At 39.3% G+C, this 25,993-nt stretch overlaps 1 protein-coding gene across 1 annotated transcript in view; it reads left to right on the top strand.

Moving 5' to 3' along the window:
• Positions 1 to 25,993, top strand: part of LOC126424848 (uncharacterized) — a 58,141-nt gene that overhangs the window by 26,518 nt on the left and 5,630 nt on the right. The window contains exons 3-4 of the mRNA XM_050087658.1: positions 3,372 to 3,520; positions 19,244 to 19,364. Of these exons, the coding sequence (XP_049943615.1) occupies positions 3,372 to 3,520; positions 19,244 to 19,364 (270 nt within the window). The remainder of the gene's footprint in view (positions 1 to 3,371; positions 3,521 to 19,243; positions 19,365 to 25,993) is intronic.

Here is a 25,993-nt window from a genome sequence, read left to right on the forward strand (position 1 = left end):
AACGCGAGCAACAATGTCGCGATACGGTAAACCGCAATCGCGATAGGCTACAATCCGACCTTTACGAATCAAAGTCGGAAACGTGATAGTACGCATTTCTCCACCTTACACGAGGCATCACAACAACGTTTCGCCAGGCAACGCCGGTCAACTGCTGTTTGTGTATGAGAAATTGGTTGGAAACTTTCCTCATGTCAGCACATTGTAGGTGTCTCCACCGGCGCCAACGTTGTGTGAATGCTCTGAAAAGCTAATCATTTGCATATCTGGGCATCTTCTTCCTGGCGGTTAAAGGCTCCAGTTGTTTCTGAAGCATGAATGTATCTCCTTGGAACTTGTTGAATATCTTTGCTAGTGTATGCAACAAAACTACACGCACTGGGAAGAGATATATTATCTTTGCGAAACAATGATTTCATTTTGCATGTTGTTTCACTGCGCTATGTTTATAACATTTCATCTTGTAATGTTCCATCCCATGAATATTGTAAGTGCACTGTTAATGATAACGGTTTTAATGAATGATAAATTCAATATTTAACAAGGTTTCACCTTTTAAAGGCATTTATTCAACAGTAAGCACACTGGTGAATGACTGTCTAATACACTGACATATAGTCTACACAGAAACATTAATTTCCAGTCACGCAGTTTTTGTGTAGAATTGTGGACAGAAACATCACAAAGACTGTCACCAAACCCTGACAAATTCAGTCCACTAGATGTGAAATGATATTCGCAGTCCAAAATGGACATGCCAACCTTTAGTCACCACTATTAAGAATAGTATTAACAACTTTCTTCTACACCCTTCAGTAACAACAGTCCATCTCCATGAACTTGAATCATGGAAAATATTTATTTCGCTGCTGCATGATTTCGCTCTCTTTGTTATTGCTCGTGTGACATCTAATATATTGATAAATGGATGAGGTAAAATATGTTGCTACGAAAAGAGCCCTGAAATACGTTTTAGGGATGGTGCGCTGTGACTTTCTTGGGATCATTAATTTTCAACAAAACAAAACATATTATGTTATTAGTCTGGATCTGGCTTTCTATAAAAGGAACATTGTTTTGTTAATGTAACTCGCTATAAAGTTCAACATGTCTTTCTTACTTTACAGATATTGAAAAGTTTACTGAAAATTATTTCGTTATCAATACTGATTTTACAGTATGCAATGTCTGTTCAACATCAAAATTTTGCAGTGGATTTTTGTTAACATTAAACTACCAATAAGTACCACGACTAACACGAGAACATGAGATTGTTATCAGAGAAAAAATGTTTTTACTAGTATGTTTGCCAGACCAGAACTATGCAGAGAAAGATTTCTTTTATGTCGTGAAGGTGAATTATATTTTTGCACTGTTAATATTATAACATCATCCGCAGCCCGCTTCCACCTGTAAAACACATAATAAAATCTGCTGCTCTGCCCTACAATCCCGAAAGCTGAAAGAAATAATTTTAGTTCATTATTACCTGTCCGCTTCTTTGCGGTATGATTGATTTCATTTAATGCAGTTTGAATGCGCCGCGGCAGAGGCTCGTTCGTTCGTAGAGCAGCTCTGCACCACGAATAATGTTTAACTAGCTGAAAATGTCTTAAACTGATGGAATAAAGTACCAGGCAAGCTTATTATAAATCATAATGCTAGTTTTCATTAAGTAACCCTATTCAAAACATTTAGACAGATTAAGTTCTTACACACCTTTACAAATCAATCAATGCCTAACGGCGTCCTTCTCTCGATCTTGACAAAAGAATGCTACAGAGCATACAATATAGCGTCACATCCTCTTCCTAGTCACGTAACTCCAAAAAGACGACAGAGAAATAAATGCTCGGTCACTACTATTTATACTCGGTCTAATACATTTACATCTTTGTTTGATATTTAAGCAGTATCGTCTGTGACGGTTCCAGTACTCGCCGACACATTATCTTTAAAAAATCGCTACATAATTCTATACAAGTATAAAACATGACACTTACTGGTTTCTATTTATTACATAAAATTCACACAGTAATTGTCCATGCAGAAATAAAATTATAATCATTCAGTTCAATTATTTTTTCTTTTCTTTTTTTTACCACATATAATACGTGTATTGCCAGGAGACGTTACAACGAATTGTTTCAGAGGGTTTCCTTCACACAGTTTGTGCTATTGTAAGTTTAGTTACGAACACAATATAGTTACCATCCATTTATTTGTATCCCTTCGTCATTCTTATGCCTTCATAAATATTAACCATTTCTTCTCTTTTTGATGTGAAATTTAAGTAGTATTCATTATCAAACTGAAATTCAAGCAGTATTCATTATTAAACATGTATATGAGCAATGAAAATTTTAATTTTAAATTACTACTACATTAACTAATGTATACTTGGTAAACTCAGACACATTGCAACAATTAGTAAGTTAAATGTTTATGGTCAGTGTAGGTCAGTTTACCAGCAGAGAGTCAAAATTTTTGGAGTAAATGCAATTTTAAATCAAAAGTTTTCGGCAAAACTATACCATTGTAATGAACGAAACTGCTTCAATAATTAGAATTTGTAAAAACTACTCCGTGAAGTATTGTAATTTTAGGATCTACTAGATGTTGTGGTCTGAAATGAAGGAAAGAAAGGCATTTGTTTACGTTCGTTTACGCTAGGAGTAGCTTTAAAGGTAGTGCTGCCCCTCCACTTTATTACACGTCAAGGTGGCATGGCCCTTTGCTGCTAGCTGCAATCATTTTTTACGTAAGAACTGGAAGACTGGTTAATGTGTTCCTAGAATGAAATTTTCACTCTACAGCGGAGTGTGCGCTGATATGAAACTTCCTGGCAGATTAAAACTGTGTGCAGCACCGAGACTCGAACTGGGGACCTTTGCCTTTCGCGGGCAAGTGTTCTACCAGCTGAGCTACCCAAGCACGACTCACGCCCCGTTCTCAGAGATTTGCTTCTGCCAGTACCTTGTCTCCTACCTTCCAAACTTTACACAAGCTCTCCTGTGAACCTTGCAGAACTAGCGCTCCTGAAAGAAACATCCCGGGGGCTGTGGCTAAGCCATGTCTCCGCAATATCCTTTCTTTCAGGAGTGGTCGTTCTGCAAGGTTCACGGGAGAGCTTCTATAAAGTTTGGAAGGTAGGAGACGAGGTACTGGCAGAAGTAAATCTCTGAGGACGGGGCGTGAATCGTGCTTGCGTAGCTCAGTTGGTAGAGCACTTGCCCGCGAAAGGCAAAGGTCCCCAGTTCGAGTCTCGGTCTGGTTGATGTGTTATTTGTAGATAACGTTTTTGTACTGACTAAAATCACGAATGTAAAAAGTAAATGAGGATTTAACAGTTATGAATCATTAATTTACAGTGCTGCTTCAGATGCGTTGGACTGTGCAGTAGCTATTGTCGATGGTGACTGCACAATTGCGGAAGGGTCTGATGTCTTCGACGCCTGGATCAGTGGCCTTCGCAATGTATACAAGACCTTCTGCACTGCTGAGAAACAACTGCTAAGAGGTTAGTAAGCAACTAGAAGAGGTACAGTTATGCTTGACACCACGAGATGCGATCATGTGAACGCAAATGTGTTGCTGAGAAAATCTAAATGAGTAACTTTTCACTGAAGTGCGCTTCATTTCATAAGGAAGCGCAGGTAAGTTCAGTAAATTTCAAAAGGAACTGTGAGCCACCATTGATTCTACACAGTTCTTTTGATCACAAATTTAATGTCAGTACAAAGCTTCATTCTCTAAACAGAGACAAGGAAAAGATATCTTGCCTTTTATGCAGGATGCATAGTTTATAAAACAGCTTGAAGTTGATGTTCATAGGGATAACACATATACTGATAGCCTCGCACAGAAGGTAATGTGTAAAAGACTTCCAAAAACTGTATTTGAGGAATAAGGTGACAAATGAATGGCGTGTTGATGTAAGTCAATTACAGCACATAATAAGACGTTCAATTTATCCTTCTGCACTTTCTTTTTGAGATAAATTTTGAGCATTACCTAGTTCCTTATTGCATTTATTTTTATGAAAGACTATTCTTTTGTTCGTATAGAAGAATATAAATCTGAACAAAATGACCCACAGTGTAAATACGATTTTTATGATATTATTGTATCTTTTCTCCAAAGGTGTAATGTTTTTATGTACTTGAAACATTATTTCGAGTATAGTACAATTAATTTTCTCTGCAACATATGATGATGCAAGCTAATAGTATAAATAAAAATGAAGTACAATCTCCGTGGGAAATGGTCATCTATATACAGAAACCAGTAACCATTCCCACCCTAACTACTCTGGCACTAGCTCGCTAGTGCTTACCATTAGGTGCTAATAAGAAAGTACTGTGGTTGCAGTGTATACCTGCCAGCAACGAACCTACCAGCTATGCTCCTTCATACTCATTGGTTTAATTTCTAAATTGTCTGGGATGTCGTAAGGAACAAAAGCAAGCTAATTCCATGGTTGCAGGGTGGATTGTCATGAACCTTAAAGAACTGTGTTGATACACGTTTGAAATTACTACTGTTTCACAGTCATGTATTATCATAACAAACGTCAATATGTAAAGTAACATAGTTAATTCATTTATCCACCATGTCACGCAGATCTCATGAAGATGGAACCTTCAAAAATATAAGTCAAGGTTACATGAAATTTGGATGTTATGGGATACCAGTACACGCGAAAAATAACGCAAAAAAGCTAGCAAAACACTGCATTCAAATTTCTATTATTTTACTTTGAAAACTTTTTCGTCACACAAGGGACACTCATCAGGTCTTCCAGCACAAGATAGTGCGAAGTCCATTTCAGATGATACATTAGAAAGGAAGGATTAATCATCGCCACTTAAGTCACCCTTTGAAGTAAACAGTAATTTTTGAAAGAGATCCTGTTTCCTCTTTTGATGTGAGGAGTCTGGTTTTTTGCGTTTTGTTTTCAGCATTAGAGGTTTGTTGGTTCTGGGGTGGGCTTAGCTCTATTTGACCCGTGATTGGCGTTAGTATGGAGAATAGGTTGAAATATAGATGATGTTTCAATTTTTCTACCGTTTTTCGATACCTTGTTCTTTGGTGGCAGTGTCGATGTCTCCAGGGGAAGATCCAAAGTTTTCAGTAAAGAATGTGTTGGTGTGCAATAATACTTACCTGAAGATGAACAAGAAACAATTACATCAGAACACTTAGATGTTCCATATATCACGACATGGTAGCTTGTAAAAGCGTCTTTTCTGCCGCTAAAGAAAAAGTTAATAATTAGAAACCGGCCCATGCACAATAACTAGTATTCCTTGAATATGCATCACACTTAATCACAATGTCTAAAACAAACGTATATTAGTTGACAATTTTTTAGAAAACTTAGCTGCGGAAGTTTTACGAAACTGAAACACAAACCTTTTAACAGGGAACAACACAGTGGTGGCCGGTGATAGTTACTGCAGAACAAGGGATCCTTCAAAAGTAGTGAAAGAGTCTTCGGTACCTAACAGTGCAGAAATAGTAATGTTCCGTATCGCCAGACTATTCCGTGATAGTCACATCTCCTCTACGCTGAAATACTCAATGGAGTACACTGCATTTACAATAATCGCTTAACAGTATTTGTACTTAGGCCAGCTAAATGTAATGAAGTAGATTAATGTCAAAGGCATTATTAAGAAATAAAGATGCTGTTTCCTCAGTTACACTATATAACTACTGTTGATCTTCTATTTTTAGCTTAATATTTATGTGAGTACACCAGTATTTTTCAAAGAAAATGTTAACACACATCTGCAAATACACTGTCTATTTTACAGTGTGCTACCGATCATCACACTAAGATAAAGTGAAGACTTACACTTGCCATGTGGTTAAAAGAAGATTTCAATACTTGACTCTCGATAATTAGACACTTTGTTGAATTAATTTTCTCTGCGACATGGACTGAATTTAATTTTGAATTGGTAGTGATTATCAACTTCTTGGATATGCTTGTTAGGTGTTCATTTAATATCCTTGCACCAGAGCATATTATTTCTTTCTGGACCCAAGACAAAGAGGCAAAGTTTCTACTGAAATCTGTGTCTCGTATTGTTGTTGAATAAACCACAGTTCAGCTGAATCTGAAAAAAAGAAAAAAAACACACATTAAGGAGTAAAGATTCTGGGAAATGAATTTAAGAATTGCATGATCCTTGAATAGGTACATCTCAAGATGTGCAGTTATCTACTTTAAAAATGTTCTTTCAGAATAAAAACTTTGTTTACTTCAAGTGTATTGCCTCATAAGGTTACTCCATATGACAACAAGAATTTTAATTATGCAGAGGAAACCGGCACATGACCTCTGCACCAACAGGAAAAGAAAGGAACTTCGCTAAAATACTCCCAAAACGACTTCAAAATTAGTTTATCTGTGTGTTAACTTAATTAAACTTGATACGATTGTAACTAAGTTTTTATTGGTCCTGTAACTTACCATTTGTATAACTATGTGCTTCCATTTATTTATTTATTTATTTACTTTAAATAAAACTCTTTTTCAGTACATACATCGTGCACGAGATATTGAATGGAAAATCTTTTCACATGGTAGTTTAACAAGTTTTTTATAACAAATTTGAAACCATATAATGAATAGGCTAGTTAAAAATTTGAATAATAGTTTGGTTTACGTACACTGTACACTTACAACTTATTTGTGCAATTAATACATTGGATTACATTTTTTATGCACAAGCTACAGTCAGACTGTGTAAAAGCAGTTTTACAGCGGATAGGACGTCACAGATTTTTAAAAGTATGTTTTTTATGAAGATATTTTATATTTCTGGGTAATATACAGTTTCGCTCCTGCGTGATATGTAGATTTCTGACACCATGTGGTGATGCCATAAATAACATGTATGTCGTTATTGCCTGGTATCATGAACTTTTCGTTTTCAGTAAAAACGTTTTCCTTCTTTGGTCTGCTTCTTTGACATTCGGTGGTCAAAGTAGATGTCACATATTTTCGAAACTTTTTAACTGAACTTTGTCATCCAGAAACACGTTATGATATTAATACATTGGCTTGTTTGAAACATAACTCTAGCGAGACTAGTCCACGTTGCTGCAGTGAGGGAGGAGTGTGTGCAGTCTGTGGCAGATGTGTCACTCGTAAACATTGCAATATTTGTGCTGTGTATCTTCATGAGAGTTGTGTTGCTTCAGCATGGTTCGGACAACAATAACTTACATTCAGAGGCTTCATATAGTCTCTGTAATGGAGCACGTAATGACACATATGGACATCACAGCGAATGTCGTTGTGAATGAACGTAATATCTCTAGAATCTGGAACAAGTGTCTAACAACAGAATCAGCACAGTAATGGGCGCATAAGAATAAAGGACAGGTGTGCATGGCCGATTTCTGCACATAACCGCAAGCGGACACTCCAGTACACACCATGTTGCAAAACATGGGAGAATGACTGTTGTGAAGTATTGGAACGACACCTTTGCATGTGCTGTGGCTCTATTTGGTGAACGTATTGCAGCCGGATTCACACTGATGGACGGCAGTGCACGCTCCTATCATCACAATCTGGTGATTACATTCCTAGAGGAACATAAAAATAGTCGTATGAAATGGCATCCGTATTCTCCAGATCTGAACTGCATTGTAAATGCACGTGCCATGTAAAATAGGTCAAACGTCCTGTCCATAGAGGTCACTATGGAGAAACGAAGCAATACCTGCAGGTCTATCTAGACAATTTGGTAACAAGAATGCCCAACTGCATTAAAAATTGTCTTCAGTTAAGAGTGTGGTTAACAAGTTCATAAGAAATGTGTTATGCAAGATGACCAGTTGAAGAAATTGTAGTGCCTGCAGGGGAATCTTTTGTAAGTTTTTTTTTCTTTTTATGTGTTTATCGAGTGGAAATGTGTTCAATAAATTCTTCCAGTACATATATATATATAATTTTTTTTCAATATGTGGTATCATAAATCATTATGTTTTTTGTGGCATTATGTATCTTAAAATATTATTTATTGTGAATCATTGGGTGTTTCGTACTATTAAGTATAATTTATACCATTATACACTCCTGGAAATGGAAAAAAAGAACACATTGACACCGGTGTGTCAGACCCACCATACTTGCTCCGGACACTGCGAGAAGGCTGTACAAGCAATGATCACACGCACGGCACAGCGGACACACCAGGAACCGCGGTGTTGGCCGTCGAATGGCGCTAGCTTCGCAGCATTTGTGCACCGCCGCCGTCAGTGTCAGCCAGTTTTCCGTGGCATACGGAGCTCCATCGCAGTCTTTAACACTGGTAGCATGCCGCGACAGCGTGGACGTGAACCGTATGTGCAGTTGACGGACTTTGAGCGAGGGCGTATAGTGGGCATGCGGGAGGCCGGGTGGACGTACCGCCGAATTGCTCAACACGTGGGGCGTGAGGTCTCCACAGTACATCGATGTTGTCGCCAGTGGTCGGCGGAAGGTGCACGTGCCCGTCGACCTGGGACCGGACCGCAGCGACGCACGGATGCACGCCAAGACCGTAGGATCCTACGCAGTGCCGTAGGGGACCGCACCGCCACTTCCCAGCAAATTAGGGACACTGTTGCTCCTGGGGTATCGGCGAGGACCATTCGCAACCGTCTCCATGAAGCTGGGCTACGGTCCCACACACCGTTAGGCCGTCTTCCGCTCACGCCCCAACATCGTGCAGCCCGCCTCCTGTGGTGTCGCGACAGGCGTGAATGGAGGGACGAATGGAGACGTGTCGTCTTCAGCGATGAAAGTGGCTTCTGCCTTGGTGCCAATTATGGTCGTATGCGTGTTTGGCGCCGTGCAGGTGAGCGCCACAATCAGGACTGCATACGACCGAGGCACACAGGGCCAACACCCGGCATCATGGTGTGGAGAGCGATCTCCTACACTGGCCGTACACCACTGGTGATCGTCGAGAGGACACTGAATAGTGCACGGTACATCCAAACCGTCATCGAACCCATCGTTCTACCATTCCTAGACCGGCAAGGGAACTTGCTGTTCCAACAGGACAATGCACGTCCGCATGTATCCCGTGGCACCCAACGTGCTCTAGAAGGTGTATGTCAACTACCCTGGCCAGCAAGATCTCCGGATCTGTCCCCCATTGAGCATGTTTGGGACTGGATGAAGCGTCGTCTCACGCGGTCTGCACGTCCAGCACGAACGCTGGTCCAACTGAGGCGCCAGGTGGAAATGGCATGGCAAGCCGTTCCACAGGACTACATCCAGCATCTCTACGATCGTCTCCATGGGAGAATAGCAGCCTGCATTGCTGCGAAAGGTGGATATACACTGTACTAGTGCCGACATTGTGCATGCTCTGTTGCCTGTGTCTATGTGCCTGTGGTTCTGTCAGTGTGATCGTGTGATGTATCTGACCCCAGGAATGTGTCAATAAAGTTTCCCCTTCCTGGGACAATGAATTCACGGTGTTCTTATTTCAATTTCCAGGAGTATATATATATATATATATATATATATATATATATATATATATATAAACACCCAATGATTAACAATAAATAATATTTTAAGGTACATAATGCCACAAAAAACATAACGATTTATGATACCACATATTGAAAAAATACAATTTTGTGTGACATTATAATTTTTACTGTACATGATAGGCACACTATAACTGCTGTGGCTAGTGCTAGTTCACCTCCCCTTAATATGAAATATAAAATTAATCATTCACAGGGTGAACAACAGATGGTAGCTCACTGTCTACTCACATACTTTGTTGCACCACGGATTTCTTCTTCCGTCAGAAATTGTTCTAGAGTTGCAACGGAAGTTTTCTCAGTTTTGACGCTTGGTAATTCTCTTGGCTATGTTTGTATTAATTTGATACTCACATATTAAGACTCTCTTTGAAAAATTTGAAACCTTTGTAAATGGCACCGCAACTATCTTCTGTTCCTTGTCTTTTATGACCAGTGTATCCCGCTCTTTAGTAATCGGATGTGTCATGTAGTAAAATAAATGAATCTTAGTCTATTGTTGCATTACAAAAGAGAAGTGAAACAGGGCTGTGACCTTAGATAAGACATAGTTCCTTTCCACTTGTCCAAGAGAGTTGCCCTTACTGACATTGTGACCGCATGACTGCCTGTTTTGGACACAGAGAGAAAACTTCGACATTAATTGCTACTGATAAAATTTTTGACCAAATTAAAAAAAAAAAGACGGGAGAGCTATTTTTCTCTGCAGTACTTTCTATATGCAACATTTCCGTGTGCACTGAAAAGTCACTTTCATGAGGATGAAAGCAACTGCCATCAGAAAACTCACGGCTCCTTCAGTTACCACAGTTACCATATCACACCTACTGTTTTGTGTGTGTGTGTGTGTGTGTGTGTGTGTGTGTGTGTGTGTGTGTGGGTGTGGGTGGGTGGGTGTGTGACAGAGAGAGAGAGAGAGAGAGAGAGAGAGAGAGAGAGATGGTGAGAAATATGGGCTGTAATGTTGGTACAGAAGGAAAATGGAGCAGAAGATGGCAGAAAAGGTATTTGTGAGGAAACATTAGTGTGAAGCGGACACCTAGTATGCTGCCTAATGGAAACTGATTCCAGAGGCTTTTGATGTCGGAGCATATCATATGAGGCAGGCGCATTTTCCTCGTGTGTAGATCTGGAGGGGGGAGGATAGTTGCTAAGAAACATTCACAATGCAGCAGGTACTGCAGCAACTGCTTTCGTCATTTGTGTTATTGTGTGTAGCATGTTCAGCATTCAGTTGCTGGTTAGTGCTCGCTGTTCATGTGAGTTCACAGATGATTAGTTGCCATAACCTTACAAAAAAGCCACTAATATTAATGTACAGAGAATGCTATGTGCTGTTTCTATAATTTGCTGGCCATTAAAGTTACAATACCATGGCAGTGGCATGCAGTATGTTTCAAACTGATTTGTGCTGTACTATATACTTGTCCATCAAGTGGTAAGGATTCGAGCACAACCACGCTATGTAAATAAAAGTAGGTAAGGCAATGTCCTGACTCAAAGACTCACCATCCTCTAGCCTAAACCACTAAGATAGGAACTTGTGATTTGGAGAGGGTGTTGAGCATATAATGTATGCATCTTTGAGAAATGATTTTTTGAAATTCAACCACTAAGGCTATAAGGTAGGAGATGGTTTTCGAAAAATGTTGCTGTTAAGACAGTTTTGAAGCTAGATTTACGAAACTTGGTGTTTGGTTTCTCAGATGTAAAGAAATATTTATTTCAGCACTTTTGCTAATTTAGTTCCAATTGGGGTGAAATAAAGGGTGACATATTTTAAAAATAGATCATTATTAAAGAACTGCTGCAGTACTTTCAATGCTTCGTCTACGATAATTGTTACTTGATTTATTGGTTACAAATAAAAATGTGTTTCAATATTTTCGTAAAATCAGCATATAAGGGTGTGAAATAGGGAATTAAATGCTTTATGAACAAATTTCATTATGAAAGGATTTTTTAAAGCTAAATCTATTAAAATTTAAATTTGGGTTTTCAGTTTGAAATAAAAAAAATCAAGTTCCTCTGTTTTTGGATATAGGGGATGAAAGGTTTAGTATAATTACGTCATTATGAAAGCATTTTTAAAGTTAAATCTATGAAAATTTTTGTGTGGCTTCCCAATCAGAAATAAAAAAGATATGTATTCCCCATTTTTAGAAACAAAACCCTTAAAGGGGTGAGACAGGGACGAAAATGTTTAAGAAAATATTCTGTAAATTGTAAAACTAAATTTATGTAAATGGGTATTTCACTTGCCAGTTAGATATAAAGAAACATGTGTTAGGGGATGAAAGTTTCTATGGAAATATCACCACAAGAAAGCAAAAGGTGTCATTAACAAAAAAACTTGAACTCCAGCTACCAGAATCACTTTATAGTCAGAAATACACTCGTAAAAGACAATGCTTCTATGGCCTTAATTAGCATGAAAAATTTATAAGGTGATTCAATAACGTGAAAAATCGATTAAAGAAAAAAGAAAAGAATCTGTGCAGACTTTACAGTCTGCAGGAGTCAGGTAATGAGCGCTAAGCTGCTTCCATGTATAAGCAAAGAGTATACACTTAGTTTCATTCTTAAACCACTTTTCCATGTTGATTATTTGTGAGAAGTTCGTTTTATGCAATGTGCAAGAAAAAGAAATGCCTACCAGTATTTGTCAGAATTCAGCAGTGACGGGACTGTGGCATACCAAGACCGCCGTTTATCTTTCAGCGATACTGCTGTTTGCACCGGTTGGAATCTGACGTTTGCCGCCATAGTTGATGTACTGTAGCATAAAGCTGAAACAGCATGTAAAGATGTACCCATATCTGTCACCCAAGCCCAGTTGCTTGCTGGAGGTGGAACCTAAGTGTACTAAATTTCTTACCCTGTATACCCGCAAATCACTTAAAATATAACCCTGCATATTTCCTACTATTGTGTATACACACAGTAAGGTATTTTTTTAGTTTTCTATTCTTCCCAGTGTTGCAGTGTAAAAGACCAGTAGGGAAGTTAAAAACCTGTTTCACATGAACAGTAGCATTAACAGCAGCGTTAACAGTGTGAACAGCCTGCAGCTGAGCTAAAACGTATTCTGATGAATTTCTGAAGCAGTGGATAATAAGCTATTCAGGATGGGCAGTACTTACATTGCAGGAGAAAAAATTCCAAGTACTGCAGATAAATATTACTTAAAATGGTTTTTCTGCTTTCAAAACTTTGTCAGCTGTGGACTGCTAGAAACTGCTTTTCCTGCAAGTAAGTACTGGCTTACTATTTTATATCCTTGTTATGTTACAGTTCTCTCAATTGCATTTTCGTTCCGATATAATAAGTTAATTTTTGTTTCGTTTTTCAATATCTGAGGATTTTCAGTTACCTACTGGTGTATGTTGGTAAAATGTTGAATACTTTTGTACCAATACATAAAATTCACAATGAAATGTAGAGAAGGATACGTAGCCTAATGAGGATTATGTTTGCTTGTAGCACTATGATACTGATTAAACAGTTCATCATGATTTATTTCTTACTGATGACCAGAAACACTATTACAAATGAAATGTGTTAGTTTGTATGTTCAGGAATTCCTAAGACCCGCACTTCTTTAGGATGTTTACTTGTTAGCTTTGCACAACATTATTTTTGCGTACTTCTGTAGCATGTATGTTGTTTTTATCTTAGCTATACTGCTCCTGAAGACTACGTGCTATTGAAGGCTACTCCATAGAATGTGTGTGAAGCGTTCTAGCAGTCTGCCATGTAGACCATCACAGTGTGCGACATTTATGAGTACGAGGTGTTACAGGACATTTTTTAGAAAACAGCTGCATAACCTAATGAGTTCAAATTACTAGCGATGAATGAAAGTAAGGATGTAACTTAAACAATTACTAATGATTATTAATTTAATAAGTACCTCTTCATTTCATTTCTACATGGTGAAGGATATGTGTAATCAGAATAAAATCACTCTGAAAACATCCTCCAGGCTGTGGCTAAGCCATGTCTCTGCAATATCATGTGTTCCACGAGTGTTAGTTCTGTGAGGTTCATTGTAGAGTTTGTGTGAGGTCTGGTAGGTAGAAAATGGGGTACTGGTGGAAGTGAAGCTTTGAGGATGAGCCATGGGTCGTACTTGGATAACTCAGTCTGTCGAGCACTTGCCTGCAAAAGATGAAGGTCCTGAGTTTTAGTCTCCGTCCGGTACACAGGTTTAATCCGCCAGGAAGTCTCATATGTGTAATTGTTTTCTGTAAACCTGGTCTACTAGCTGATTGTGAGGAACGGAAGGATCGTTGGGATACAACTACAAGTAAGTAGTAAAAATGTGTCTCGCTGAAAGCCAGGGTCCCGGCCAGGTACATGCTGGATGGAAGAGCGCTGCAAGAGCTGGTGTCACACGTTCTGATAAGGGCTTCACAGGGGGCTGGAAGCAACATTTGGCAAGCTGTAAACTTCCATTGTGAGAAGTATGGAAAATAATGTTTTCTGAAAAGACAGAGATATGCAAGGGGATGTGGAAACACAAGGCAGTCTGGGCGAGACGAAGCTATTAGATCCAAAGGAGCCAAAGCAGTAACTGATGTTTAAATTTTGTAAGGTAGTCCAAGATTTGTTGTAGGTACATGCAGCTTCTATCATTGGCTGAAACATCAAACAAACCTCATTGTAGAAGAGAATTTCGCTTTCTGTCTCATTCTTAGAGCGAAATGTATATCACCGGTTAGTCACAGCAGATTTTTTAGGAGAAGAGAGACTGTTGCTATCTTGATAAGTTTTTCGTTGATCACAAGCCGAAAGGTCTAGTTGATTGGTTAAAGAGAATTCGGTGCCGGTAAAACCAGTAAGATTTTGGGAATGAGAGCAGATATACACTTCGTCTTAAATATTCAAGGCGAGAGACACCTTTGTCTTAGAAATGCAGTGAGAACTTCTGCATCTGAATTTTAGAACAATGGTAACCATGAGACGCACTTGTGTGCATCATGAAGAGGACACCACCAAGTAATTCATTTCGAGTTAGTTTTGCTTTTCTCAATTAATTCACATAATCAGCTAGCTGAAGTGAGCATGTGATTAGGCTAAGTAACTAGTGGTTACATGGACTTTTCAGGATCTTTTCTTTACTCTCTTAACTAATTCAGTAGTTAGTGACAGGTTATAGGGACATAACTAATTGTATTATTTCTTCTCCAATACCATCCGCCCATGGCAAGGTAGTAGGGTGTATCTTTTATAACTTATTTGAACCATTGTGCACGTAAGTATTAGAGCCAAGTCCAGGAAACTTACTAATAAACAGGATTTTATTATGATCTTTAGTTTTATTTCATACTTCGATGAGACTCTTTCTCATTGTATCTATGTAAGCTATCGTATCCATATCTCATGTTTAATTGGGACAAACCTGTTTAAATGTTCAAAGTTTGCGCTGTGACCTTGTCTTAACGGCTCCCACGAGCTTACGGAGAGCGATCTGATTGCTGTATAGGTCACTGGGTTCACATTTTGTCAGTATCACAGGTGTAAATTAAATGGTCAAACGGAGTCCCGCCGAAGCAGGCACATTAGATTTTGGATAATGTATCCACATGATGCTTATGTTGCTGCCACCTCAGTTCGTTATCCATGATAACATGGCTTCTCTTGCTTATCGTCATGTAGAAAAAGCTCTTCACACATTAATCTTCCTATTTTATAGCTGAAACATAAAATTTCTCTGTTAGATGATATGACACTAATAAGAAAACTACAGTTCCGATTCGAATACATTTCTTACATTGAGATGATAAATACTTCTTATGCCGTTAGAAACAGAATGTATTACAACTGTCAAACGTTCATCAGATTTTGTGGAGATGTTTATTACATAATGTTTATCAATTGATTTGTTATGATCAGACGAAATTACAATTGTCTGGCTGCAACTGTGGGTCCTTTTGTTGCTCTGGGAGATAGCTCATTGATACTACAACACATGAAATATTATTGTTTTTGATAATTGTATAAGGAAAGTTCTTTTAAGATAGACTGAAGATGCCAAATGAAGAGGTTGTTACTGAAAGGAAAAGTGCAACCAAGACTCTTTTTTTTAAATATTAAATATTAGTACACTTTATTACATCAGCGATAAAAAGATTTACTTAACTTGATACAATTCTTTGCCACAGGACAGCTCGAATATTTACAGCTGTCCCTGACTATTAAAGAATCCCTTCATGGATACAGTCACAAACTCTTCTCTTGAAGTACAATGTTAAACTTTTACAAGAAATGCATGCCCATCTGAGATTTGAATAATTCTTTAATCCTGTTTGATGATGCTGGCTACTTTGGCCGAAGTCACGAACTCGGGCAGAGCGTTTTCCTGGTCGGCTCTGTATTGACCATTGTGTGAGGGTGGTGGTGTGCTGAGAGAGACGTGTGGCTTCAGGGACGCCTTCCATTTGCAGTTGTGGACTGCAGCGAGACCTGGCCAACGTCTGTGGGATTGGTGTGCGTTGACGACTTTGGTGTGGCACTATGGTCTCTGGACACTACCACATGATTAAACTTTGATGTCATTAAGAACTGAAGGCCATCTTCAGCATCAGTACAGATGTGGCCTCCACATCCGCAAATATACTCTTTTACTCACTCTGACATCCGAATAAACAGCCCCTGAATCTCATTTTGAACGTTTTCGCGCACACAGTATCAGTTCAGGAATATTGTTGGCTGGAGGCTGGTACGAAAGATGATGCATCTCACCATGTCCTGAGGATGTCGTTTGGATGACAACTGGGGGGACCAGACAGGCGAGTCAAGAATTCATACATTTCTCGAGGCATCGGTGTGGGGAACTGCATTGATGGATCTTGCATTATCCTGTTGGAAAATACCATTTGGAACTGTCTTCATGAAAGGATATGACAACAGATTGCACCATTCTTGTCAAAGCTGTAGGCATTCAGCCTCCTTGCAGCAGGTACCAAAAACCAGTCCTGTTCTGATATACAATAGCTCCATATAGAGAATTGCTGTGATAGTTGACAAGGACTTCTGTGGACGCCTTTACATTGATCTTACTTTACATTTTTTGTTTTATTATTGCTGTTGTTTGTTTCCTGTGTATGTAAACAGATTCTGCTCGTAATTTTCGTGCGTGTCTGTATTGAATGTGATCCTCTACACTAAGAACATCATGCTTTACTTCGAATGATTGTATTCCATTAAGTGCAATGTGGCAATACACGTCTACAAAACATACTTTCGTGAAAAGACGGTGTTAGTAACTGAACTTTCTGAAGGATGTAAAGGAGACTTGGATTCGAATGCCATATTGTGAAACTTTGATTTATTAATGATTACAACAATCTTCACAAAATCTGTTTCTTATAAAAAATTATAATTCTGCCGTTTCATTAGTTACCGAAATTGCAAAGAAGTAATGACTCTATAACTCTGAGTGAAAATCATGTGAGAAGATAATTTGCTTGATCTCGTCTCGACAGTCAAACTGACTCGAACCAACAAAGAACCAACAAAGAACCATCGCACATGAAAATTTGTCTCTTTCAAAGTCATCACAAATTTCGCGCGAGACTGCAACGAGATCATCGAATACCAAAAAGCTTAGTTCTTCGATTTTATCACCAGAAACATAAACATTTCAGAATGCCACCCAGCCTCCCGGCTCACTCTTACTGCACGATGCAAATTCTCCATTGTCTGCGGAAGGCATCAGCTTCAAATGATTGAATGTAATCTCGAGATCTCAACCCAGCGTCCAACAACCTGTTCCCAAGGGATTCTTGGTGACGCTGTGTCTGTAAACTCTGCCCGAATTTCAGGGGTTGACGTCCATCTGTACACAAGAGCCAGCTGAACAATGTTAGGATCTTCTTATGGTGTAGACCTTGTGGAAGGATCCGTGCCTGTTCTTCTAGAGACACAGTTGTCCTGAGGCTATCTCGTCACCGATCGTTCTGCAGTCACGTCGCTGTAGCGAGCAGTCGGTGCAGTCGGTTGGTGTGATGCTCCCATCTCCCTCATGCCACTGATTCGAGCTTGCTCAAAGTCGGAAAGATGGCTATAAGGTGCACGTGCTTGTCCTCTTTTTCCGTTGCGTTGTGATCTCCATCTAAGAAGTTCCAGCAACGTTAGACACACACACTAGGTGTCGGGTACTCACATCATTATTCATTTTGAGGAACGGCTTTTTTCTGCACTACAAATAGCCTGTCATTAGGATAAAATTTTATCAACATGTCCCCCAAGCATGGAAATACTGGCGTATCCATCCGTTATCATGCGCAAAAGACATTATTGCTATAACGCTATCCATCTGAGTCAATACATTACATTACCGTCAGCTGGAGTAACATTGGACAACTTTTCCATCTTCTTTGACATGTTAAGCACTGGTTAGTTGACAGGGTACTGGTAAATCGTAGTATAATATATTTTTTTAATATCTGCCCCTCATGTGCGACTAAATCAATGGGATGTTATCATATTTTACAAACTGTTTATGCGCAAAATAAATTTTCAAAAAACTGAGATGACTTTGTCCCACATATCCTAATCTGTTCACACTAAACTAAAAAATTCACCAGTTCCATGTTAAACCCACCAAAAATGATCGTACATTTGAGTGTCACACCAAAGTTCATTGAATTATCTCTTTCCTAAAGCTGAGGTAAGCAACTACAATTTAGAGAGGTAAATGAACTAGGAAATACATAATTAGTTTACTTTTAGTAAGTCAGTCATTTGAAATAATGACGCAGTTTAAATGTTAACAAACCCGATTAGAAATAGCTATCTAGGATAGGAACAGAAAATGCGTTTGTTATAGAAATTTTTTGGGTTGGTTCATTCTGCACAACATTCTCCAAGTAACACATCTTTTATAGCTATTCTAAGACTTCCACTCGTATCACCTCAGCTTCATGTTTGCTCATTGGCAAGCATTCAAGAGTCTTTTGGCTCTAGTAATACAATTCCACACTTTTAAAACTCGGAGACAAAGTTTTGGACAGTGCTCCGTTTTAGGCCCTGCATCAATTCATTTAGTAGCACAGGAAAAACATGTCAGCGTGATGGGAAAGATTTTTGTTTTAAAGGGTATAACGTTTTTAAAATAAAACCTGGTAAGTAACAAAATAGACAAAACCTTAGCCTAAAATTATCTGAGCCAAAGTTAACATCAGAACACAGGACCACGTTATCCAATTGCGAAATGTAGTTTTTATATCGAACCACACTGAAGATTAAGAAATTTATTGTTTTATACTTCAATCTAAACAAATGAAGGACTAACAAACACACCTTAGGAACATTAAATACAGTTTTCTATCAAATGAACAAATGAATGTTGGAACACCACTGTTCTACCTTCACTAACAGACCTGTCACATAACAGGTACGGCAGCAGCGGCAAATCCGTGATCTACAGAAATAGTGCAAATGCAACGTAGCTGTTACCTGTCTTTTATGGCAAGGAACATCCATTTTTGTTGAGTTTCTTGGCATGGAAACTTTTTTTTCCACCTCTGGGTCAATGTTATCTGCAAAGGTCCAGTGCCACAGTAGCCGACTACACTTGTTTAAATGTGATATTGTAGTAATAAGGAACAATGAGTAAATTTACCAAACATAATTTGAAACTGTGTCTAACTTAGAATTGCTTTTCCAGTTCTGATTGCAGCTCCTAACTGTTGGAACAGCATCTTTTTCTTAAAATGTGTTGAGAGGACAATAAGGGTGAACAGTACCGTGGACTTGATGAGAGTGCCCCTGGATCTGGCTATGTGCAAGTAAGTGGACTACTTCTTGTATGACACTGAGTGGGTTTCTCTTGTGAAACACGTACTATCTGTCTAACAGAGCTCGAATGCCTATGTACAGGACAAATTGCTCCCTGTTTAATATGATCATTAGCGTTGATTGTAAATTACATAACTGGTTCAAAAAATTCAGGTTAATTATTGAAGCTGTGGCTTATGTGGCACTCCTTTACTTAATTTTTAACGCCCAGGGATTCCCAATTTGCGTCGTGATGTTGTCTGGCATAATGCTAAAGATTCTGCACGAGTAAGTAAAATTCTCTAGACAGGGATACATCTTTATTTACAGTTTTTCCTAAATTAACTGTTGTTAATGTGTACAAATACTATTTTCGAGAAAACGTATTGGCACATAAGCGCAAGAATTCCAGGGTCTATAAAGATTCATATGCAAAATTTTCGATTAACAACTTTACACAATATTGATACAACGCAGTTTTATAGAATACTATTTTTTTGGCATAAGTAGTTTTTGCCAAGAAAATAATACTACAAGACAGTATTGTGTAAAAGTAAGTAAAATGCATGAGATATGCCATTTGCAGGACAACAGGGCGAGAATACTTCGAAGTGAAAAGCAGCAGATTTAAGATTTTTGGTTAACTTATCCATATTGCCGGCGCTAGCTCAGTTTGTTTAATATCTGTATGGCTGGAAATTTCGCTCGTGGAGTTTCATTTAATATGTGCTCTATGACCTGAATTTCTGCCCCTTGCAAATAGTTTTTATTTGTCTAGTATTGCATAGTTTTTCTAAGACTGTGAGATGGAGAATTAAGCTGTTTGCTGTGAATTAGTTGCAAGCATATTCCATTACTCTCCTGGTTGTGTAAGTTATGAATGAGTTTCAGTTCTTTATGTAAAATGTGCAGTAACATAAACTGTAGTGTGATGGTTTACTTCACAGCTACACAGGATGTTACAGAAAGGTACGGCCAAACTTTCAGGAAACATTCCTCACACACAAATAAAGAAAAGATGTCATGTGGACATGTGTCCGGAAACGCTTAATTTCCATGTTAGAGCTCATTTTAGTTTCGTCAGTATGTACTGTACTTCCTCGATTCACCGCCAGTTGGCCCAATTGAAGGAAGGTAATGTTGACTTCGGTGCTTGTGTTGACATGCGACTCATTGCTCTACAGTACTAGCATCAAGCACATCAGTACGTGGCATCAACAGATTAGTGTTAATCACGAACGTGGTTTTGCAGTCAGTGCAATGTTTACAAATGCGGAGTTGGCAGATGCCCATTTGATGTATGGATTAGAACGGGGCAATCGCCGTGGCGTGGTACGTTTGTATCGAGACAGATTTCCAGAATGAAGGTGTCCCGACAGGAAGACGTTCGAAGCAATTGATAGGTGTCTTAGGGAGCACGGAACATTCCAACCTAGGACTCGCGACTGGGGAAGACCTAGGACAACTGCAATGGACGAGGCAATTCTTCGTGCAGTTGACGATAACCCTAATGTCAGCGTCAGAGAAGTTGCTGCTGTACAAGGTAACGTTGACCACGTCACTGTATGGCGAGTGCTAAGGGAGAACCAGTTGTTTCCGTACCATGTACAGCGTGTGCAGGCACTATCAGCAGCTGATTAGCCTCCAAGGGTACACTTCTGCGAATGGTTCATCCAACAATGTGTCAATCCTCATTTCAGTGCAAATGTTCTCTTTACGGATGAGGCTTCATTCCAACGTAATCAAATTGTAAATTTTCACAATCCACATGTGTGGTCTGACGAGAATCCGCACGCAATTGTGCAATCACGTCATCGACACAGATTTTCTGTGAACGTTTGGGCAGGCATTGTTGGTGATGTCTCGATTGGGCCCCATGTTCTTCCACCTACGCTCAGTGGAGCACGTTATCACGATTTCATACGGGATACTCTACCTGTGCTGCTAGAACATGTGCCTTTACAAGTACGACACAACATGTGGTTCATGCACGATGGAGCTCCTGCACATTTCAGTCGAGGTGTTCGCACGCTTCTCAACAACAGATTTGGTGACCGATGGATTGGTAGAGGCGGACCAATTCCATGGCCTCCACGCTCTCCTGACCTCAACCCTCTTGACTTTCATTTATGGAGGCATTTGAAAGCGCTTGTCTACGCAACCCCGGTACCAAATGTAGAGACTCTTCGTGCTCGTATTGTGGACGGCTGTGATACAATACACCATTCTCCGGGGCTGCATCAGCGCATCAGGGATTCCATGCGACGGAGGGTGGATGCATGTATCCTCGCTAACGGAGGACATTTTGATCATTTCCTGTAACAAAGTGTTTGAAGTCACGCTGGTACGTTCTGTTGCTGTGTGTTTGCATTCTATGATTAATGTGATTTGAAGAGAAGTAATGAAATGAGCTCTAACATGGAAAGTAAGCGTTTCTGGACACATGTCCACATAACGTATTTTCTTTCTTTGTGTGTGAGGAATGTTTCCTGAAAGTTTGGCCGTACCTTTTTGTAACACCCTGTATAACAGAAGGAAAAAGGATAATTGTTTCCTCAGACACAATAAGTTATCCTTTAAAATAGAGAACATTAGTTGCCTTTAGATGTCCCCAAAGGCTCTATTCTTGCTTCTATTCTCTTTCAGTCTTATGTCAATGATTTGAACATTTACATCAATTCTGTTTGTACATAGTCCCTCTTTATTAACTGAAAATTGACAGACAGAAAAATAATCCTGCTTGCCTCTTTAATAAACTTGGTTGTTTAGAAATATGGTTACAGATAATTTGGTTGACCCCAAAATTCTCAGAAATGCATGCTGTTCAGGGCCCATCAATTCTAAGTCTAGTTAATTAAAATGTTACAAAAATGTGCATACCAGATGGGAAGTCTATCAAATATCTAGGACTAAATCAGGACTTAAATTAGTCTTCGTATACAAATGACATAAAATCAATCTATGAGTCTGTTGGCATTACCACTAGTCAACCCATCCTGATCACATTTTTATATTGCTTAAACATATGTACCTTAACGCCTTTCTGCCACAGCCACACAAATGAGAAGTAATATTTCTATCAGAAATACACTAATACATTATTTAGAACAAAACGAACACATACCACACTTAAAAATTTCATACACGGTATCTTCTCAGTTCATCTGTGCACTTGTGCCATGAATAATGCTGTTCAATGACGCAGCCTAGCTTATGTAACAATCTGTGGCCGTTAGGTGGCGTCAAAAGCAATTGGACTTGTCAATGAAACTTCAAATTAACGTCTACAAATTCAGCATACACTCAATTAAAAATTTATTTATTTATTCATTTATTTATGCATTTATTTTACCTGGCAAGATTAGGGCCTTCAGGCCCTCTCTTACACCTAACCAGGCATACTCAGATTCAACAAATTTCAGTGTCTACAGAAAATTAGGACATATAACATGTTATACAGTATTAATGTTAAAGAAAAAAAAATAGAGATTATAAAAGTAGTACAATGATAATTATAACAATCAAAAAATAATTATAACAATCAAGAATAATAATAATAATAATAATAATAATAATAATAATAATAATGACTATGTATATGAAAGTAAACATATTTTTCTTTTATGAGTGTCAGCCCTATTGCTAGTTGGGAATTTTCTCGTTATATTCTTGCAGCTTGTGAGTTATTCTCATCAAGCAGAGACATAAGACGATGGAATGGGGTGAAAGAGATATAGAAGAGGTAGATAGGTTAGAGGAAGAGAAATAGAATGGTAAAATTCGAAGCTATGATGGAGAGGAGAAAGAAAAAGATGAGGGGGGGCACAACAATGGTGGCTATACCGTCCCTAATATGTAAGTCTTAAGTTCCCTCTTGAATGTTGAGTGGTTTTGGATAAGACGCAGGTCACAGGGGAGCGCGTTCCATAGTCGTATGGCTGAGATGGAGAATGACACGGAGAAAGATTTTGTGTTATGTAAAGGTACAGCCAAGATGCTAGACGTATCCGATCTGGTATTGCGGTTGTGGAATGATGATAGGTGTTTAATGTGAGAAGATAAGTATTGGGGGCACCAGTGGCTAAGAAATCGATGAAGTAAGCACATCGTGTGGAGATCGCGTGCCTTATGTGGGCGTATCCAACCTAGCTGGGAGTATGAAGGACTGATATGATCATACAACCGTATGTTGCATACGTATCTAACACAAGCATTCATCACTAGCTCGAGGCATCTCGAATTTTCATTATTTGTGCCATGTTGAACTACATCACAGTAGTAAAGATTAGGCAAGACTAGTGTTTGGACTAATTTTTGTTTAACATGGGTTGGAAATATTTTTCTAAATTTTTGAATTACATGTAGGGAGGAGAGCGATTTCCGGCAAGCTGTGACTGTTTGTTCTTCCCAGTTTAGGTGTTCATCCAAGATTATTCCAAGGTCTTTTACTGTTTTTTGGTATGGTAGTTGGGTACCATTGAGGAGTATTTGAGGGACTGTTTCGCGAAAGTACCGACTGATTAACTTTGGATGAGATATAAGTATGACCTGGGATTTCTTGGGGTTTAGTTTCAGACCTAGGTTCTGTGCCCATCGAGAAACAGAGCAAAGATCTGCGTTCATACTCGCTACTGCGTCAGCAATGTTCTTGGGGCTTGCACTTATGTACAGTTGGATGTCGTCGGCATATAGATGGTAGTTGCAGGAGTGAATCACTGAAGAAATATCATTAATGTACAGTGAGAAGAGTAATGGACCAAGGACGGAGCCTTGGGGAACTCCAGAGCGCACGTTTTTCCATGATGACTTTTCCGACCCACAAATGACTTGTTGACTTCTGTTTTTGAGGTAGCTGTCGAACCAGTGTATTACGCTGTTTGAGAAATTCAGCTGCTTCATTTTAATCAGTAATATATCAAAGTCAACAGTATCAAAAGCCTTGCTAAAGTCAAGCAGTGTTAGGATGGTAGCTTCACGTCTGTCCATAGCATGTTTAATGTCATCAGTTACTTTGATTAATGCAGTTGCTGTACTATGGTGCTTTCGAAAGCCTGACTGATATTTGTCGTGGATGTTATGAGTTTTGAGGTAATCCGTCAGCTGTTCATGGACGATGTGTTCTAGGGCTTTAGATATTGCAGGAAGTATGCTGATCGGCCTGTAGTCACCTGGCGACTTAGGGTTGTCAGTCTTGGGTATAGGTTGAATTAAGCTTTGCTTCCACTCAGTAGGATATGTGCTACTGACAAGAGACAGGTTGAAGATGTCTGTGATAACTGGAGTAATAGTGTTTACGACGTTCTTAATCATGCCAATGCTCACTCCATCATTTCCTACTGCCTCGGAAGAGATTCTCATAATTGCCTTGTGTACTGTGCCGGTAGTGACATGTTTTAGGAAAAACTTGTCTCTCGAGAGATTGATATCTTGGGGCTGGTAATTTGTCGCTGCGTGGCAGTTTACGGCTGTTGAGAAGAAATTGTTTAATTCTTCTGCAGACGCTTGATAAACAGCGTCAGATCTTCGCTTCCCTATACCGAAACTGCGCAGCTTTTTCCACAGTGCAGCAGGTTTTGATATGCCGCATACGACAGAGCGGGCATGTCTGATTTTGGCATTCCTCACGCTTTGCTTGGTTCTATTTCGGAGTTTCCTATAGGCTTCGTACGCCTCGGGAGTTGGGTTACGCTTGAAGGCCCTATGTGCAGCATCACGTTCATTCATTAACTGGCGTAATGCAGTGGTGAGCCACGGAGCGGGAGCTCTCTTTACCTTGACAGTGCGTTGAGGAGCATGTTTATCATACAGTGCAATAATTTTGCGACATAATTCCCGAATTTTTCCGTCTAAAGTCGGTTCATTGCTTATATCATGCCAAGGGATGTCTGAGCAATCCTTTTGAAGAGCGTCATGGTTAACATTTTTTAGGTTTCTGTAGGTTACCAGGTGAGATTTTTCTTTGGTAGTATGTACTGAGTAATTTAAGAAAATCACGTCATGAGCAGAGAGTCCTGGAGCGGATGTCTGATTGGCGCGAATTATTTTATCTGGTCGCTTTGTTGCTATTATATCTATGAGTGTATGGCTGTGTGGCGTGTGATGAGTTGGGTCCAGCGGTGTTAAACTCATATCATTGGAGTGGAACAGTCTCCTAAGTTTTTCTGCAGAGGGAGATTTTAACTGTAAGTAGATGTTTGTGTCGCCCATAATGATTATGTGTTCATACAGTGTCACGAGCGAGGACAGGGCAGACTGAAAGGAGGACATAGCACCGACGTTTGGAGGTTTATAGATTACTCCAATTAGCAGTTTCTGATTTGATGTATTTATTTCGAAAAACAAGAACTCTGCTTCTCCTTCTCCCTTTGCATCCGATGTGCATAGTATAGTAGGTCTCAGATCAGAGCGAATATAGGCACCCACACCACCCCCGCGTCGTGTTTCACGATCTGCCCTTAGGAGAGAGTAACCAGTGATTCGGATAGCGTCGGAAGAAATGTTTGGTTTCAACCAAGTTTCAGAGACGAGGATAATATGGAACAGCGATTGGCAGAACAGGTCACAGAACTCGTCGAAGTGAGCCGTTAGCGACTGAGCGTTCGCGTGGGCCACAAAGAGCCCGCCGCCGGAACCGGTTCGT

Source organism: Schistocerca serialis, chromosome 10 (assembly GCF_023864345.2).
Source record: "Schistocerca serialis cubense isolate TAMUIC-IGC-003099 chromosome 10, iqSchSeri2.2, whole genome shotgun sequence".
In the NCBI taxonomy this organism is placed as follows: Eukaryota; Metazoa; Arthropoda; class Insecta; order Orthoptera; family Acrididae; genus Schistocerca; species Schistocerca serialis.